This window comes from Amia ocellicauda, chromosome 11, assembly GCF_036373705.1.
Source record: "Amia ocellicauda isolate fAmiCal2 chromosome 11, fAmiCal2.hap1, whole genome shotgun sequence".
Taxonomy (NCBI): domain Eukaryota; kingdom Metazoa; phylum Chordata; class Actinopteri; order Amiiformes; family Amiidae; genus Amia; species Amia ocellicauda.
This window is the reverse complement of record NC_089860.1, coordinates 17704041-17718875: the sequence shown is the minus strand read 5'-3', so window position 1 is coordinate 17718875 and position 14835 is coordinate 17704041. Positions and strand designations below refer to the sequence as shown.

Genomic DNA, 14835 nt, shown 5'->3' with positions numbered 1-14835 from the left:
TATTTAACTGTTTTACCGCATATATAAATGAACATCTCCAAATTCCTGTGTTCGTATAGAGCCCCACGCCAGTGCCAGTGGACGAGCTAATTGCTCTGAATCGTCTTACTTTATTACTTGTTTGGAATTTCAATAAACCAACATGTCAAAAGCTATTTCAAGGACCAATGGGCAGCAATTAGTCTGCATTGGACTCCATTCGTCTGTGGCCTTTAACACTGTAGTTCTATTTGTTTAGGGCAATCATTTCCTGGTCATATTTTTGGTCAGTGCAAAGCTATAATAAGCTTTGACTCCAGACTTACTCCCAATTAAAAATGAATAGATCAAATGTAAAATAAATACCCCACAGACGTCAATCTTACATAATTAAGTCACATTCATATATTGTTAATTAGAAATGTTTCAACTTCATGATTATCCTTAAAGGCTTTGTGTGTGGTGATCAATGTTCATATCGTTATCATAAACCTTTCTATTGTTTTTTTTTGTATATGAATGGGGTGTATAAGGTATATAAACAAAGTGACGAAAGATGGAAAAACAGCAACTTCGGGTTAATTGATTTGAGCTGTAGTTTCTTGCGGTTCATATTTCTCCACTTTCTTATAAAGAGTTGTTTGAGGCGGGAGAGAGAAGGGGGCAGGGGGCGACTTAAACGACTTCATGTGGAGAGCAGGCCTCCTCGCGTGAAACTGCCTTGCTGGCATGGCAACAGACCCAACAAAGAGAGCACTGGACTCGAAGAGGCCTGCGAAGGGGCAGCGCAATCAGTGAGCCTTCTAGCTTCTAGTTTAGTGGTATTGAAAGACAACATTTGGGGAGAAACTGTATTAAACCTATAATAAATCATGGACTGAATGACAATGCAGTATGTAAGGCAGTCAGTTTTCACATTCACCACATGGTTTCAATCAGGGCATTGGCCACTGGAATGTTTGTGTTCAATACAACAATAGCCCGTAGTTTTATCATTCTTTATTTCTTTATTTCAAGATAAAATCAAGAGGTACATGACCATTTTAACACACTTCAACTTGGTTGAATCTGCCTGTAACAGTGCTCCGCAGATGTGACTGCAGTCTGACTTTGTTCTTTCTTGGAATATAAAGCAAGACAAAAATACCCAGGGGTGTGGCAACTGCGTGCGTAATGGTGAATGACCCATCGCCGTAAACTGGAGCCTTGCCCCTGCTGAGTGAGATGTTCCATCTGGATGTGATCAGGCCCGCCGTGTCCACCCTGCGGCGATGACTCCGGCTCTCGACTCATATCTGCTCACTGGCTTGTGTTTCTCTCCTTAATTCTTAACAGAGCCAGGGATGAAGCAATCGGTGACACTTTGATTAACGGTAGGCCCTTGAAACTGAAGTTGCAGAGCATCGTTATCGCTCTAGAAATGTTTCCGATCAGAGCGAGATGACATCAATGTTTCTTTCCTATCACTAGACTGTCCTTAACAATTGTCAGTCGAGTGAGTAAATGTTTTATTTGATCTTAACCCTTAACCCATCTCTTTCTTGTTTCTCCTTCTTGAATGAGTAGATTATATGGTAACTTTCTTTCTCTAACTTGCAGTCACTTTCCTTGTCGGCAAACCAGCTGATGAGGTCACTGCGGCCAGTTCAGAACTATTTAAGTGGGCTAGAAAATGAGAGGTTATTCTCCAGTCCCAAATCCTGTATCCTACTTAAACAATGTAGCTTCAAGCTTTTCTCTGGCCCTGTGACTTAACAAAACACAATGTTGTAGGTAAAAGGGCACGTGTGTTGGTAGGAATCATTAATTCTCTTATTTGTGTTATGAATATGAAAGATGCTCATACCAGATTGAAAGCCTTCAATGTCAGTTTCTAGTACGACAGACAAAAGTGTTGCCAGAAATCAAAAGGCACAAAATCATTAATATTCCATCCCAAAACCAGACTCATTTATTTTTATTACAAACCCAAAGTAAATCAATATGTAAATCTCTCCACTTCATTTACAAAAATAAACCCTCTCCCATTCTTTCAAGCAAATATTTATGTATTGAATCTATTTACCCCTGATTGTATTAAAAATAAACAAACAAGTCAATTAAAACAGCAGTCTACATTTTCGAGTGAGAGGTAGGTCTTGTACACAGTTGATTCAGTCACAAGCTTGTGGATCATTCTGCATGGAAGCAAACCAACTGAGCCAAGTTTTCACTTCAATCTTTCTGAGAAGATCATTCCCCATGGGTGACATTAGTCAGAGGCTATGCAGAGTCTGAGATCCTAGGATGTGAGACATTTTAGCAACAGTAGTGAAAACAACTTTTTGAGTTTCTGACACTTTCGTATTCAACACAATAACACATCATTTGGAATTTGAAAAAAAAGTAGCCCAAATTATAGGTACCTGCCCAAAGCCATTTATCACGCACAATGAAAAAATAACAAGCCCAATTAGCTGTGAAATCGCCCAATCAGGCAAGCCGATGCGAAATTATGCAAGGCGTTCTGAAACTCACATTTTGTATTCTGCTCGTTAGTTAAGTGCTGTTACTTCTAATGTCAGTCAGACCTCAGTATGTTCAGGAATTAAACCATCCTGCAAGCCACGATACATGGTTGTTTCTACTTTAAACCGGAAGAGTAAAACATTTAGTACTTATGCCATGGATGAGCACTAACACCAAAGTGCACTGATTAAAGAGGCCAGTGATATTATGGTAGAAAAGTTTAATAGACTATGAAAATATTGTCTTCCCTGACTCATAGCTTGGATAAATACACACAACAGCAAGAGAGAAACTGAGTTTGAAGAGAAACACACAGAGAAGGACACATAAAAGTCAAGATAAAAGTAAATATTGAACAGTTTAAGTAGAGTGGGGATCAAATGTTTCCTTCAGACAAGCAATTATCTCCATATGAAAACCACACCAAAGGTAATCAGATGTGTTGTGTTATGTAAATACATTACTATGCAGTTAAGTTGATCTCTTATTTCAAGAGACTCAAGAGAGTACAAGAAAAAACATTCGTCCTGTGGAAATGTCATCTTTACTGGGTTGCAAATACTATACATTGAAAATATAGAGTATACTTTGAAATATAATAAATCTAGATCACACAAGTTTAATTTAAATGTAATGTAAATGTAATGTTTGAAACCACTATGATTTTATTTTCATTGTTCATACTGGTGATCATACTGCAGTAAAAATTACATTTTACATTCTATAGAAAATATTGGCTTTTGCAGCATAATATTGCCCAGTGTGCGGATTAATGCAACCCAATTGTGAAGTTTCATTAGAGTATAATTTCTAATTTCTTAAGTGTTGTATTCAATATTGTAATTAATCTTTGAAGACTTTCACTGTGTCATCTTTAATTTTCTTGTTGCGTCAAAATTTTTAGTTACTTTAAATATCTTAAAAAAAAAAAAACAGACCTTGGTATGCATTCTTAACAGGAACACACAACAGATTTCAGATATTCTTGATTGAACTTATCACAAATCCTGTGCCAATCAGCTCAGAGGCAAACCTCTAAATAACCAAAACAGACACAATTGCCTTCCAGCAGCTTTTGAGATCGTAAGATAAAACAAATACAATAAAAAAAAGTGTCAGGGTACTGAAACGTGTATAGGTGGCTTTGGCAAAAACATCTATCCCTGACTTTCAATTTCAGTTTATTTTATTTGTGCCAGGAAATAGAGTCTTGTATTTGTAAACTCAAAGGTGTTTGCATTTGCATATAGTTCCCCTTCCCCTACCAGCTTCTTTTTATCTCAGCTTTCCGCTGCATTGATCCTCACCTCCCCCTCTCCCTCTCTCACACTTCCCAGTTTTGTGATTCACTCTGGGTCTTATATTTAATATATTCACATATTTATATTTGTAAGACTCCACACAACACCCAAACATGAAGCATCTGTGTCTAAACAAGAGAGAGGGGCCTGTTGATAGTATTCTAGTAGTCCCTGCAATAATTATGTTGGTACCCTCATCTTGTACAAAAGAAATCTCTATTGTGTTGTAAAGAAAACCACACTGTAATGAGATTATTTCTCTCATTAGTATCTCATTACCAAGCTACTGGTTAACCAATTCGTATCATGTTGATAAAGAAGTCTTAGGAATAGGATTTCCTAGGGGAATAAAAGGCTTAAAACGTCATGATAAAAATCATGAAATGTAAATATAACATGATTAAAAGGTAAAAAATGTGTACATTTTGATTTGCTCACCATGGTTCGAATGCATGCCACTCCATGGCAAGATAGATTTGTTTTCAGCTGCTATTTGCTATTTGTTAATAAAAAAAAGTTTTAATTTTACAATTAAACCGTAAATAAATGTATTGTACTGATTTATACAGAACACAAGTGATGACAATAGCCAGAGGCAATTCACACAAAAAACCTAAAAAACTGAAGCCCTCAATTACTAGGTTCCTTATCTGTACATTTTATGACACCTATTACACCAGGGCAACATTACCTCGAGGTCAGGATTTTGATTTCCCCACACCTGGTTTGTGGAAAGGATATATATATATATATATATATATATATATATATATATATATATAACAGACAGTTTCATTGAAATGCTATTGTTTTAAAAATATATTAAAAGTGAATAAAAAACATAAATGTAATACAGATTTGGTTGTTTAACATTTGGAGCACTTAAAATGCATAGACTCCCTTTGGGCATAATAAAAAAGGAAGATCCACTGAATTTCATGGTTCTTCCACCATCTTATAGTTATATAGCCACTTCACCCACTCTTAATATAAGAGCACAATAATTGCTTTAGTATGTGTCTATGTATGCATTCCTATTACACATTTATCAGCACAATGTACCCCACAGGGCTAAAAGAAACAGGTTTTCATAATTGTGTTTAATGGTAAGGTTTTTTCCTTGTCGCTTACTATAACACAAGGAAATAATTCTCAAACTCTCAGTAAATGGAGGCTGTTCTCTCAGAGGAGCAAATTCTGGAAATGGAATTTGAATTTAAACTGAACTGGTAAACTACAGCTAAATTAAGGAACTATAAGAAAAGCTGGGACATACCTTTCAAAGCCATGCAATTCAACAAACCCATCATGAAAAATAATGATGGCAATTATACCATTAGCATTAAGTGTTTAACTGCCTGGTGAATTAATACACACCTAATACATGCATTTGTCACAGTACGTTTGCTATGGTATCACTGGCCATACCTTGTGTTTATTTAACACACAAATCATTTTAATATTGTTGTCGTTGATGGTGTTTTAGTACTGTCATGTACATTTTACAAAGACAAAGCATGGCTAGACATGCCTGAAACAGAATGCACCATGTATATGGAGTATCAGTTTGAAGATGAGTTTCAGAAATGGGCAGCAGCATCTTTTAAAGAACAAAACATAACTTTCAAGCAGCAGCCAACTTAACACCACATCTTAACAGCAACTCTGCCACAGGGCTCAATCCTTACGCAAGCTCTGAGGAAATGACGTTGCGTCCCGCCCCTGCAGCTGCGGAGTGCAGAGCTCAGCTGCGGAGAGCTGCTGCCCAGAGCCGGAGGAGCCGCAGCCGCATCGACTGCACGCAAGAGAGGTGATTTTCTATTACTGTGCATTTCTGATTAGCCTTTAACTGAACCCTGTGTTGTTGCAATGAAGCAGTTGAATTGTTGTATCCAACAGCCTCATTTCTGAGGTATAAGCAGCGCTTATTTGATTTGATTTGATTTTAGATTCAGATTGTAGAGGCATTTGGGGGTAAGGCAACTTACTGTACTGACTGCATGTGCATGCGTGCTTTCATGTTTGCCTTTTTCAATGTATGAATGTAGAGCTCAGATGCAGAAACTTTTTTTTTCTTTATTCCGCTGTTGGCTACTTTTAAAGATGAACAGATTATTGTGTTGTGTAACGGTATTTGTGCATGTGCTCTCCCTAGTTAGTTATATCTGTTTCAGCATTTTAGTAAGATAACCCAACACGTTTTTTTCTGGCACAAATCGCACGTAACCCTGGTCTCAGTCTTTGGGTCAGTGAGGTGTCCAGTTGGCAACAGGGTTTTCATTCATTAGAAACTTGGCTGGGTCCAATTACTACATGAAGTCCCGCCCTCCTGCAGTCTGATTGGCTGTCCCGGGGTTCTGACGCATTTTCTTTGGTTTTCGGTCACATCAGTCAATATTTTACTTCGCTTAGTAGATGTTAAAATGAGAAGTGTGAATAGTGTCTTTTTTTTTTTAAGACTGATCTCATGTGTTTCAACAGGCAAGCAGTGCATAAATAAATACCAGAGAGCTGGAAATTGAATAGTGATCTTTTGTTTTGGTTAAATACTGAATAACCTGTAATCTCCCTAGTGTGTCTGAACGTACTATTGGCACAGACAACGTATAGTTAATGAATAGCTTGTTCCACAGTCTAGCAAATATACATTTTACATTTACATTGAAGATTAATATTCTTAAGTTATAAGAATTCTGAAGTTCTGGATACTTTCAGTGAAAAACTATTCTTACAAAATGCAATGGGACTGCTAGTCTCACTCTCATACATTTAAACGTTTAATCCATAATGACATTTAAATCAGGGTGGTACTGCCATAGGGTTTCCCCCAATACATTCCTCTGTTTTTTCTTCTTCAGAGGAATAACCACAGGATGTCTTTTTATAGTTAGGCTACCCGATACTGCAAAAGAACATGTGTAAATGTTGGTATTTGCTGTGATTTGTATGTAGTGTTAGAACTATGCATATGCTATTGAGTCAACCCAGACCAATACAAAAGGACTCAACTGGGAGTTCAAGCAATTAGACCAGTGAGAACAAAGAGTTGAGGGCATATCAGAGAAACTACACAGCCAGATTGCCGGAGCCGGGTCCCTGCAGTCCATCAAGACTCAGCTTGACAAGGTCTTTGGAATAATAAACGGGGGTGAACCAAATGGCTTCCTCCTGTTTCTGCTTCTAACTGCTCTGCTGTTCTTCCTGTAGTTGGGAAGCATTGTGAAAATAAACGACGCTGTAACTTTACACTGTTAGAATGACTTTACCAAAATAATATGTTTTGAATAGAAGTTGGCACTGTGACGTAGACCTCATTATTTGGTCTGCAATTTCTTCATGTTTGTATTCCTAGAAAGTTGTTTAGTTTAAATCAAAATTTGCTGAAGTGATTTATTCGTCACTTTATATGAATATTTATTTATTCATGTATATATTTTTCCTGAGTGGAAATACAACTACGCAATGTATAAAATCAGAATAAGGCTTAGTTAAATTAATTGTAGTCCATTAAATGTTGCTGACAAGTCGAAACAGGTTTTCTAAGCAAGTACTTTTACAGATCCCTCATTGTCTTTCTCAAAGACTGGGAAAGCACCTGGACCTATAACTATTGTCATGTGTCAGGGTTTATCAAGGCCATCATTGTGAGGATGCAATCAGTTTATGTGCCTATATTTACAGATGGCTTGGATTAGAATTACGGAAAATATCAAACGCTCTCATTTTGACTTTGTGCTAGACATGTAAAAGTTATGCCTACTGGGAAAGGAAATGTAAAACTATAGAACACGATGGAAAGCACGTACAAATTTAAATGCAGGACCGTACATTTCACAATTACTCAATAGTTCATTCAAGTGACATAATCGGAAACTCTACTGTGGATTGCTATGGGTATACAACTTAATAAATGTTCTTGTGCAATTCGGAGAAATTACTGAGTGAATATTTTTGTATATCTCAAAATACATCTACTTTATAACTATATGGCAGATCTGTTCTGCCAATTATAAAAATAAAAAAAAAAACCCTGAGCTGTACGTTTTTATTTTTGGTGAGTCTGCCCAGCCTGGTCTGACTATTGGAAGTACCACAAACCACTGCCTTGACAAACTGGCACCACTGAACACTTTGCGTGTGTGTGAGAGAGAGAGAGAGAGCTGCCGTGCTCCTGGACACGGACATAAAGAAGCTCTTGTGGACTTCCAGGTTAAATTCGGCAGCCTTGGCTAGCATGCACGTCCCTGTGGTACTCTGAGTGGGGCTCTGTGCAGTGTGAGAGTGCCGTGCTGGCTGAGAGACCAGACACAGGGGCCAGTGTGCCAGCGGGCTGCGTGGCAGAGGAGCCGGAGAATGGAGGAGCGGCTCCAGGAATGAAAGCAAGGCATTGTGGGGGAAGGTTGATATCTCTGGAGGGACAGGTGGATGCAATAATACAGTGACCCTTTTTAATATAATTCAGTCATATAGTCAGCTGGGGAAACTAGTCTGTGGGAAAGGTAGACTTAGTAGTTTAGGTGGGAATATATATGTAACGATGCTGTGCTTTTTAACATTCAGTCAGGATTCTGATGATGTTTTTATCTGGAAAAAATTTCTCCCAGCTGAATATGCCCACAATGTGTTGGCTGTTAATTGTATCATCGTCTGCTCTAAATCTCTCTGCTTTTTATCCAACGTCACAATTGAGATCTATTATAGAGTGTGAAATTTGTCTAAAGTCTTCACCCTGATCTCATTAGCCTCCCTATGCCTTTATTAGTTCAGCACGTCACGTTGACTGTTACTTCTCTGTTACTTCTACTGGGGAAAGCTGACAGCTGGGGGAAAGCATCGAAATGAATTGCATATAAAATATTCTAAAATTATAATCGCATTAAGAGCCGGCGTCTGGTACTGGCAATGTGGGTTGATCTGCAACGGTCATGGTCTATGGATTAAAAAATACACATTTTCCATGAAATGCCTGTTTAATGAAGGTTTATTTGGACTGATCCCCTCCCCCATATCTCTTATCACAGACAGACAATGGTGCAGGTGAAGAGGATCTGTTGTATTGGGGCGGGCTACGTCGGGGGGCCCACCTGTAGTGTCATCGCCCAGATGTGCCCTGAGGTCACAGTCACAGTGGTGGACGTGAACGAGGAGAGGATTAAAGCCTGGAATTCAGACAGCCTTCCCATTTTTGAGGTAATAATTCAAGGAAAAGGGTCATCTGAAGAATGTGTTCTACCCAAATTCCTGCCTTACAGGAATTCAAGGGGAATTCATCTGACGACACACATTTACTCAAGTCTTATTTATATATGTTTGTCAAGTTGAGTCTTTTACTGCAAGTTACTGTTCATATCATTTGTCTATTTAAAATCTCAATGCCAAGTTGTTAAGTCTAAGGTTTTAATATATGCAATCTTATGTTCTAGCATGGGTCTAAATTTAGTGTTTTTTCATTAGTGTGTCCTTTTGGGGAAAAACACCTTCAACCAGTTCTGAAAAGAAGCTTCTATTAAGTCTGGAGCTAATTTTCACTGTTGTTCGTTGTGTCCACAGCCTGGCCTTCAGGAAGTGGTGGATTCGTGCCGAGGGGTCAATCTCTTCTTCTCCACAGACATCAACAATGCCATTAAGGACGCAGACCTAGTCTTTATATCAGTAAGGAAAATATCAACATTAACATAGTGTCATTATAGTGCGCCTGGACTTTTTTTATTCAGTGTATTTTCTTGTACTGTAAGGGATTTGACACCTACAAGCATAACACATTGAACATGCATTTGCTAATTAATCACCCTCCTTTGCACCCCATAAACCTCACACAATACACATGCTTCCCACCTCCCAATTGCCTTTGCAATAAAGGAAGACTTATTTCTTTCATTACTCTAGGGGTAGTTTTCCAAAGACTTCAGGCATCATTTGTTAAAAGATTGGACACTATGTAGAAGTAAGTAAATAATCATCTGGAGCTGAGAGTTTAAGATATAAAAATAGATTTTCTCCAGCAACATATCAATGCTTTTATTCTGAATGCTGATGAAGCACAGAAAGAGTCCCTTAGCATGGATATTGTTATACTTTATCTCTGATCTTTCTTTTAATGCCTCAGTTGTGCACTAGGCTTGCCTCCTTCTTATACACCCTTATCAATAATGTAGTATACGTTTGGCAAAAGCAATGGGCCAACTGATTAAAACAATACACACAATTCCGATTCAATTTTGCATTTAACTGCTTTTGCACCACTAGATTAGTCTGTTTTTCAAGAACTAGAAATGCATTGTAATTCAAGAGCCAATTGGCACACATTGACCGACAATAACTGAGAAGCTTTGCGGCCCGTTTTCAGGTAAATACCCCCACAAAGACGTTTGGGATTGGCAAAGGCCGAGCTGCAGACCTGAAGTATATCGAGGCGTGCGCTCGACAGATAGCAGAGGTTTCTACCGGATGCAAGATCGTGGTGGAGAAAAGCACGGTCCCTGTACGAGCTGCAGAGAGCATTCGGAGGATATTTAACGCCAACACCAGATCCGGTCTCAACTTTCAGGTAACTCCAGATTTGGAAGCTATTAAATAAATAAATGATTCATATTCTTAGGGAGTAAGATATAGTTAACATTTAAATAAGTCTATTAAATAATCCTCAGTCACACAATGGAATGAAACACCCTGAAAGAACAGTAGTTTGGAAGACAGACATAGTTAATCATTTTTCAGGGTGAGGTGGCTTATGCAAAGCATGATTTCAAATATCTCTTTATTTAGTATGTGGAAATACTGGTTGTTCTTGACATTCTAGGTCTGTGTGCATCATGTGTTGTCTTGGCAGGAGTGTTTTAGTCACACTGCATAAAAACAATTGAAATATCTACAGTACAAGAGATGGTATTACAAATATTGTAGTGAAAGACGATTTTCATTCTGATGCCTGGAGTATATTTTAGTCAACATACACTTTTTTCATCCCTCAATGAATGCGTTTTCTTTTGCTGCAGGTCCTCTCCAACCCAGAGTTCTTGGCTGAAGGCACGGCCATTTCCGACCTCAAAAATCCCGACCGCGTTCTGATCGGTGGGGACGAGTCGGCTGAAGGTCAAAGGGCGATCGAGGCCCTCCGCAACATCTATGAGCACTGGGTGCCCAAGAAGAAGATCATCACCACCAACACATGGTCCTCAGAGCTCTCCAAACTGGTACAATGCCTTCCCTCACTCTCCTGGAATCCTGACCTGATTTCATTTGATATTGAAAGCCTAGAAGAAACAACTCCACTCCTACTCTGCCTTCTCCCACTTCCTCTGCAGGCTGCCAATGCTTTCCTGGCCCAGCGGATCAGCAGTATAAACTCCATCAGCGCCCTGTGTGAGGTGACTGGAGCCGACGTGGAGGAGGTGGCCCACGCCATCGGAACAGACCAGCGCATCGGAAGCAAGTTCCTCAAGGCCAGCGTGGGTCAGTGCAGCCCGGGGGACGGCGGGGAGCTGGGAAACTAACTGCAAATCAAAATGTGTCAGGCCTTGTTGATTAAACCTTTACTGTTAACATTCCTGGTGAGGAAGAAAACACACAAAAGTGTGGATTTGTCACCTAAAACTTAATGATAATGCATGGATGCTTAATTGGCATCTTCTTTCCAAGCAGGTCTGTAAATCTGTGAAACTAGTATGAATATGGATTATCTCACAAACTCTTAATGACTATGAAGGCAAATGGGCCATTGCTGGAGTCTGGGAACTAATTATTATAACTGACTTCTGGCGATAGACTAATTGTGTAAAATGATGAACAGATTTTTGTATCATGTTTGTAGGACTAAATTAGCACCAGGTAACTGGATACACTGATACCGGTGCTTGACACTTGTTTTGTCATTTGATTTAGGTTTCGGTGGAAGCTGTTTCCAGAAAGATGTCCTTAACCTGGTCTACCTCTGTGAGGCTCTCAACCTGCCTGAAGTAGCAAGATACTGGCAGCAGGTACTGTTTTCTACACTGAAGCAGGCTGGCCTCTTGCCTTGGTCCCTTTAAATCCCCAGGTGTTAATGTGCTTGTACTAATACCATTGAACATGGATTTAGGGGCATTTAAAGTTGAGCTAATCTTTTTAAATAAATAATGAATAATACATTTGATGGTCTTGTTTTTCAAAGTTAATTTCAGAGGCCCTGAGATTGTATCATGCTAAGGTGAAAAGCCAAACGTGCCCATGTTTTCTATCACAGGTCATAGAAATCAATGACTACCAGCGGCAGCGCTTTTCCTCCCGGATCATCGGCTGTCTCTTCAACACCGTGACTGACAAGAAGATCGCTCTGCTTGGGTTTGCCTTCAAGAAGAACACGGGAGACACCAGGTACAGGACAGTAGGACAATTGAAATGAGCGTTGGTAGCATGTAGACGAGCTTACTGTGTTCAATATTGGTGTATGACGCATCTTGCTATTTTTTTTTTTGCAGAGAGTCCTCCAGTATCTCTATTAGCAGGTATCTGATGGATGAAGGAGCCCATCTGCACATTTATGACCCCAAAGTAAAGAAAGAACAGATCATTCAAGATCTCTCCCAGCCCACGGCATCTGATGATGACCCGAACAGAGGTAAACTGTTCGCCGTTCAGCACTGAACGTCTCTGATATCTCTAGCGTATTACAAGGGCCACAGTGAACCCATATTATGTCATACCAATGGGAAGCTGCTTCTGTTTTTGTTTTTAATTAAAAGACTGCCACATTTCCCAACTTGGGACGCTGACGGGATGCTTTTTAGGCTGTTGACCATTTTCAGTAACCTTTGTACTACCAAAGGCTGTCAGATAACCATCAGTTTTAAAGATTCACATTTTCAGCTTTCAACTTGACCCGTCTTGCCTCTCTCCGATTGCAGTGTCTCGGTTGGTCACGATTTCCAATGACCCCTATGACGCCTGTGAAAATGCTCATGCCATTGTGATCTGCACAGAGTGGGACATGTTTAAGGTAGGGAACTGGAAATGTACCTGAAGTCCTTCATACTTCTGTCAGTTAGTGTGTGGAGCCCACTGAGACCTAACTGTGTGATTGCCTTGTGCAGGAGCTGGACTATGAGAAGATCTACAAGGCCATGCTAAAGCCAGCCTTCATATTTGATGGTAGAAGAATCCTGGACAGTTTGCACGAGCAGTTACAACAGATAGGCTTCCAGGTAATTGTGTGTCTGTGTGTGTCTGTGTGTGTCTGTGTGTGTCTGTGAGTGAGTGCGTGAGTGAGTGCGTGAGTGAGTGCGTGAGTGAGTGTGTGAGTGCGTGAATGAGTGAGTGAGTGTGAGTGTGGTTGTGTGTGTGAGTGTACACTGTTATATGGATATTGTAATGGGTTTCATTCTTAAAAATAATATTAGTGTGTCTCTAGCAGCATTTTGTTTGGACATAAAAAGGTGTTGCTCTTAAAACTGGTGCACTTCAGATGAGATGCGAATCAGGGGCGGTGCTGTTTTAGGCTTTTGTTCAGTGCTATAAGAAAATGGTTTCCAGGGCAACCTGCCGAATACATTGCCCTGGGGAAGATATGTGGACTAACATTGAGATTTTTTTAATCGCAAACACGTTGCCAGTCAAAAATGCAAGGCAGTCTTACTAAACCAAGTTCATGAGTTTCTTTTTCGACAAAAATGTTGTCGGCTGAGAATACAATTGAAGCACAAGGTCTAAGGGCTTACTGCACTTTACCCTATTAGTATGTGTTCGAAAAGTATGTGTTTGTTTCTGTGTCACAATATAATAAATGGTTTAAATGGCATATTATACATAGCCTGTTGTATTTTTAAGATTCAAAAGTGGTTTGAGGTTATAAATGACAGGTGTGCATCGAGACGTGTGTGAATGTCGCCTTTTCTTATTTTTCTAGGTGGAGATAATTGGCAAGAGAATCAGTCAAAGAATTTCCTTCACAGCCACCAACGCAGAAGCTCCCCCCTCCAAAAAAATTAAACTATAGAAGGTTTGGTTTTGGGAAGGGTAGTTTTAGTTCATTTTTATTGGGTGGGAAAGGGAGTAATTTTATATTCAGTATTATAATAATAATTATTATTGTAGTTTATTTTACTCTGGATATGTAACTGGATCATATACTGCACTCTTGTCAATAATCTTTGTAACTGGTGGTAGAGAATGACTGCATCTTCAAACGTCTCCCAGAAACAAAGGATGTTTGGAAATATCTCGTATTTTCTCCTACATGAAGGGACCATGATACGATCTGTAGTACTATGCAGATAAATATGCTTAAAAACAATAATTCTCATTTTTGCATTGAGATGAATTTTCACTTCAACACTTTAACTGATTTCCATGCAAAACAATGTTTTCTGTATTTTTATTTCCTTAGACATTTTTTGTTTTTAGTTTAATCAATGTTTTGTGTCACCTGGGAGGATCTACAACACGATTACTGTGAAAAACAGTGTTTTCCACATAGGCTATTGAAACCTATATAAAGGGTCCATGATGGAATTATACTTTTTTGCAGTATTGTTAAAATATGTATTTTTCATGAAGCTGTGATGAAACTTGTAGAGTATGTAAAGGAAAAATATATTATTTTTTAAACGTGTATTATAAAGGGAATTCTGTACTTTATTTTGGTTACAGCTTGATATTGATGGTTTCACAACACTAAATTGGTAGTTTTTATATCTGAGTGATTTTGAATACGCAAAGGATGGTAAATAGATAAATAAGTAGTAAGTAGCTAAATTAATAAATAAGCATTCATCACCCCACATTGTACTACTGTTATTAGGTTTATACATGTGTATTGTTTGAATCATTTTAATTAATGAATCCTACTAAAAACAAACATATATATCCTAATTTATTTATTTTGAAATCTCAAAACTTAAATTAATTTAGCAGTTAATGGATTAACAAGTTCTCGTATGTAAATAAATGTTATGACATCAGACTAATAGTAATAATACTACTAATTAACAATGTAATTTTTGTTATTAAAAAGGAAGTCTCATTGAGTATGCTTTTTCAGCATTTTGAAAACAAACAAGAATAGTATAATTAC

The 14835-nt window shown here is 38.6% G+C and overlaps 1 protein-coding gene across 1 annotated transcript; it reads left to right on the top strand.

The window, feature by feature from the left end:
• The first annotated feature begins 1257 nt into the window (after nucleotides 1-1257).
• Nucleotides 1258-14542, top strand: LOC136763055 (UDP-glucose 6-dehydrogenase). Its single transcript, XM_066716774.1, has 13 exons — nucleotides 1258-1352; nucleotides 5463-5598; nucleotides 8810-8978; nucleotides 9339-9440; nucleotides 10135-10335; nucleotides 10784-10981; nucleotides 11093-11240; nucleotides 11670-11764; nucleotides 12010-12140; nucleotides 12245-12384; nucleotides 12671-12762; nucleotides 12857-12967; nucleotides 13669-14542. The coding sequence occupies exons 2-13, from the start codon at nucleotides 5492-5494 to the stop codon at nucleotides 13756-13758; spliced, it is 1584 nt and encodes a 527-aa protein (XP_066572871.1). The 5' UTR covers nucleotides 1258-1352; nucleotides 5463-5491; the 3' UTR covers nucleotides 13759-14542.
• The last annotated feature ends 293 nt before the right edge of the window (nucleotides 14543-14835 follow it).

Bases quoted from the DNA above. Each gene is read 5' to 3' on its own strand.
- LOC136763055 (XM_066716774.1), top strand. From the start codon at position 5,492: ATGACGTTGCGTCCCGCCCCTGCAGCTGCGGAGTGCAGAGCTCAGCTG. The intron at 9,441-10,134 runs GTAAGGAAAATA...GCCCGTTTTCAG, and splicing joins CAGACCTAGTCTTTATATCA to GTAAATACCCCCACAAAGAC. The intron at 12,968-13,668 runs GTAATTGTGTGT...TTATTTTTCTAG, and splicing joins TACAACAGATAGGCTTCCAG to GTGGAGATAATTGGCAAGAG.